This window comes from Phlebotomus papatasi, chromosome 2 (assembly GCF_024763615.1).
Source record: "Phlebotomus papatasi isolate M1 chromosome 2, Ppap_2.1, whole genome shotgun sequence".
Taxonomy (NCBI): domain Eukaryota; kingdom Metazoa; phylum Arthropoda; class Insecta; order Diptera; family Psychodidae; genus Phlebotomus; species Phlebotomus papatasi.
In genome coordinates, this window is record NC_077223.1 from 1435745 (window position 1) to 1440933 (window position 5189).

The 5189-nt window shown below is 36.7% G+C and overlaps 1 protein-coding gene across 1 annotated transcript; it reads right to left on the reverse strand.

The window, feature by feature from the left end:
- Window positions 1-3736: 3736 nt before the first annotated feature.
- Window positions 3737-5189, reverse strand: LOC129802097 (BTB/POZ domain-containing protein 2-like). Its single transcript, XM_055847667.1, has one exon. The coding sequence runs from the start codon at window positions 5079-5081 to the stop codon at window positions 3834-3836; it is 1248 nt and encodes a 415-aa protein (XP_055703642.1). The 5' UTR covers window positions 5082-5189; the 3' UTR covers window positions 3737-3833.

Here is a 5189-nt window from a genome sequence, read left to right on the forward strand (position 1 = left end):
TATTATTAGCCGTATCATTATTATGATACGGCTCAGTTCCACTTAAACATAGGCGAAAAATCCCAATTTCAAAGATTTTTCTCTGAGAAAAGATAGAAAGCCGAAACTCGGCATGGGAACAAGGTTTATGAAAGGCTATTCAGTCATATAAAATCTGGGTTCAATTAAAGAATATAAATAAATAAATCACAGTTAGAAAAATAAGTCAAAATATATACTGATCCTACTGAAATCAATGCATAGGCCATATCTCTCTCTATAGCACATTAAAAGTATCAGACATACATATTATAAGATCACTAAAATCGGTTGAATAGATTCAAAACTTAACACATTTCTTGTTAATTGTAAACTTTGATAACCTGGTGTGCCTCTTGCGGTCAACTTGTGATCTTATCTATACCGTCATTTTGTAGGATTTTTCGAGACCTTTTGATTGAGTATTCATTGATTAAATTCGGTTGATAAATCTCTGAGATATAAGGTGTCAAGTTTTGAGTTTAAGTCCTTATATTTCAATGTCCTCATACGCACGTTATGCATTGTAAAGCTATATGCTTTTATGTTCATTTTGAGAATATTTAATCATTTAATATATTTTGTGTTACAATTTATTCTTTCCATTGAAAAAAAAAGACAGTATAAATGCGAACATTTCATATAAGAGATTATTTTTCTTCTACGAAAATAGTTTTTTTGCTCTAGAACTTTTCCCCCATGGTTTAGAACTTTGGTCCCGGAACAAAAGTTGTTACCTATACTATGGCATATTAAATGATATAAGTCTCATTGGTGGTGGCACCATAGACCACTTTTGCCCATTGTCCTTTAGTACTTCATTTTTATTTGTATATTGTTAATGCTTTGGTTTTATAATTTGGTTCCTTGTGCTTAAAAACAAATTTTGTACTGTATTTGTCAAGAAAAAAGCCATGTCCAACTTGTGCCGGCGAACTGTCCAACTTGTAACACAAATTCCAAATTATATCACTTTACCCTAGAACCACTATGATTTTTATAGAATTTTTATTGCCCGATTTCAAACAGAAAGCATTGTTAATTTGGATCTAGAGGTTTCTCAATTTGCCACTACTGATTTAGATCCGGTTTGGTCTTCTTTATGTCGGATATATTTTGGAGGCACTTCAAGGAAACTTATGATCAGAATATTTTATGTTTCTAAATTCGAAATTGAACATTATTTTAAAGGGCGTATTTAGCAACCAATATGGTCAAGATAGAATTTATTTAGACGGTCTTGAAATTTTTAGTCTAGCTTCAATTGTGTCAAAGCCCGATTTAAATAACAAACTGATATATTCAAAGGCTACCACATTCAAAGGCAAGCCACTTTCCTCTATTTCTTTTAATGCAGGAACATTTATCCTTATTCGTGATTAATTCAAATCCAAAGAGTCCGACGAAAGACTTTGAATTTTCATTGGAAGGGTATTAAGGTAACAAAAGATATGCTAATATTTCATGAAAATCGATATTAGAATTTAGAAAATATTAGGTCAAGGATGCAGGTTGGCAGCTGGTCGATGTAGATCCTTCGCAACTTCAGGAAAATATCGCGCTTGATTTTAACAAAAGCTATGCAAGCCATTGTGATGAGGCGTCGACCTCGAAGTAGACCTAGGACAAGGTGGATAGAGCAAATTCGGAGTCTTGTTTTGGAGCGCCTTGAGATCGACCGGGAACATCTTCCTGAAGTGGCGAAGGATCGACAAGTGTGGATTACTAACCTGTGTGTTCTAGCTCGCGACCCCGATAGGGCTTACCGGTTGAAAATAATGATGATAATATTTTAAATATCACAAAGTTTCCAAGCTTTAATGAAACCAAAAAAGAATGCCTTTTCAAGACTTGGGGAATTTTAAGGTACTCCCAATATCCAATCCTAAACGATCCTAAGGAAGCCTAGGGGCCCAATTGGGCAGTGAAGATTTATCCCAAACTATCACACACTGTGGGCTTAAGATAATCGATTAGAAGTCCTTTGCATAAATTTTCTTTGCTTAATCATCTGTTTAATCAATTTGAGTCCTCTTGGTCCCTAACACGGTCTTCAGATCTAAGACTTAGCCATATCGCTTAGCTCCTCCAATTCCTTGACAGGCAAGATTTTTGAGAAGTTTTTGTTTACATTTTAGATGTTAAAGGCAATTGATCTATTTCTATTACATTCTAAAAAAAAAAATGTGAAAAACAGTATTTTTTAAAATAGGGCTATTACCGTTACTTGACCGGTCCATCAGCAATTGTGTTCGATGCAGTCGGGTTCAGAATTAAAAGATCTTACAAGAAAAAAATCCAAAATTGACGATATCCGTTGATAAATAAGCCCTCCAAGGTATTTGAACTTTGACCTTGAATAATCCAAGATGGCGAATTAACCGGTGAAAGGAATCTAAGGACGAAATGTTCATCTGGACTCACTACAAAATATATCCGAAAATAATTGAAATTGCTAGGGCCAATTTTGAGATAAGTAAAAAAATCATGTTTTTGCAAGGGATGAAAAGGGTGGAGTGAATTGCGTAAATTAGTTCGCGAGAGAATGTTGACTTGTGGAGGGGGGTCACCGAAAACCGGAAGACAATACCTCTTACCGTTTAGCAGCCAGGATGGTGAGAATTTGAATTCAATTCAATTTCAATTTGAATTCGAATTCATCTGAGCGCAAAACCTTTATTTTGGATCCGAGCTCAGAATATTAAAATCTCGGCGTGACCACCTGACCTCTTGAACTCCTGACTTCAATCCAATTGAGAAAATTTGGAGGATTCTTGTTTGCCATATTTTCGCCGATATTTGCCAATACACTTACGTTTTGGAGTTAAAATCTGCAATTTTGGATACCTGGAACAAGCCTTAAGATAATTTCATCGAAAATATAATTGATCGTATGCCTAATCACATTCTTAAAATACTTCAGAAAAACGTTAGAATCACTAATTTTAAAGATTTGCATAAAAACTATCTCGAATAATAACATTACAAAAGAATTTATTGACATTATCGTTGTTTTACGATCAAAAACGTATAAAATTGATATTTTCTCAATTCAAATTTAAGAAAGATGTTTCACTGTCAAAAAATTATCATAAATAGGATCCAATCAAATTATTTTGTGGAAAAAAAATTAAATAAAAAAAATATATATAAGAAAATGTGATTATTGATAAGTGACCTTATGGTTTTGATACACTGGAAAACCATTTCTTCAATGGAAATATGGGAGAATCGTTGCAGTGTCAAAAAATTACAATAATCTATTGTCAAATTATTCAATTCAAAGTATTTTGCAGAAAAAAAATTAAATAAAACAAATATAGAAAAAAATTTTGAGTTCTGTAAAGTGACCTTATGGTAATGGTACGCACTTTAGAAATAAGGCTCAAACTACAATTCCGACATTTTCCATTAAGTCGTCTCCCTGCTTAAGTCGTAAGTGTGTCTAGGGCATAAGGGTAGGGGATGTTCGATGATGAACATCCCCATGTTCAACAATAATTATCATGTGTCATCCGGTTAATATTTGACCTTAAGTGGACGTCTCTTACCGTTCTTTCTTCAGATGCGGTAGGATTCTTTAGGATTTCTTTAGGATTTATTAATTGATTCATCTTGATCTGAAATATAAAGTTTTCCGAACAAGATCCAGCTCTGGTACATGTTATAACTCACAAGATACGATCGCAAAGAATCAAAACCAATAAAAAACAGCTAATTAGCTTCATAACTTTTTATAAAGAATATAATAAAAGTTAAGCGTACTATGAAAGGAATTAATTAATGCTAAAATTAAGATGAGTCTACGGGAATAATTAAGTGAATTTTTCATGTTGAACTAGAATCATTGGTATGTAGTTCTCTTCTTGACGACTAAAATTAACAATGGTCTCATCTCCATCGGCGCTGGATTCAACGGTGACGGTTTCATTGAAGACATCCCCAAGGATTTGGGTCAGCGTTGCAGCTTGATTGTGCAGGACAATACGATAGAGGTAGTTATTGAGGGCAAGGGTTAGTTTCTCTTTGAGGAGTAGAAAGACAATCTCGTGCTTGGCGCCAAACTTCCATCGGCATCCCACAGACACATTAACATTCTTCTTCAGCTCCACCCAATCTCCATCGTACTTGTAGGACATCTCTGCCCATCCTGTTAGCTCCGCTCCTGTCTCTACAATCACTCCGAAACCAAAGACACTGATCAGTTGGTTGGATGTCAGTTCAAGTGAACACTCCCTCACAGCTTCCGGGGATAGATGAATACGATCCAATGGTGATCGAATGGTCAACTTCACATGACCATAGTCGAAGAACGTCGGCAGTGATGAGCTCAATGAGCGATACTTGGCCTTTTCCTTTGTCTGATCAGTCATATTGCGAAATTCTTCTGCGAATTCAGGTTCAATGGCTGAGAATCGGATGAGATCCATCGTATCGCCCAGGATCTTGTTGTAATTTTCGCAGTTACCCTCCAATCCCTGACGATGACACTCTGCATCTGCCCAGCGCATTGCTGCCTGGAAGATCTCGTATTCCGTACAGATGATAATATCTAGTTCAAGAATATGACGCAGGGTATCTAAGCTGATTTCCAAGAAGGCGTCTTGCTGTACCACTGCCTGGGTAAAGTCCGAAATGACATCCAGACTCTCAAACTTGAGATCTTTCACATCCAGCTCAATTCCTAAGTCCAGACACTGCAGCACATTGGTCACGTTGATATTGCGCCTTAGGAAGTCCACGCAATCCTTCTTCAGGAAGTCAACTGAGTACCTATTCGCCAGTTTCAGCATCTCAAGGGCTGTGGTGTCCGACAGTGTCACCTCACCAGAGTAGACATACCCGAGGAATTCCATAAAGATCTCCACCTCAAAGTCAGCGATGCGGATTTCACGGTCACATGACTCAAAAGACTCACTCACAAGACTCAGCACAAAACGATGTCCAGGAATTTTTGTCTCACTACTGCCCACAATGAAGGTCATGTCGGATAGAGTGGTCTTCCCTTTGAGGGATGCCAGGCGTTCAGCCGGAGTTGCAAATTCATCCCTCCAATTGGTCATTTTGGCGCGCAAAAAAACTTTGATCCACTTCTTTTCCCAGTGAAACTCTCCCAGACAACTGAAGTTCAGTGTCAATTTCTCATTTGGACGACTCCAGTTGGAAGGCCT

What these genes read in the sequence shown, in the direction of transcription:
- LOC129802097 (XM_055847667.1), bottom strand. Translation starts at nt 5,081, where the DNA reads ATGACCAATTGGAGGGATGAATTTGCAACTCCGGCTGAACGCCTGGCA.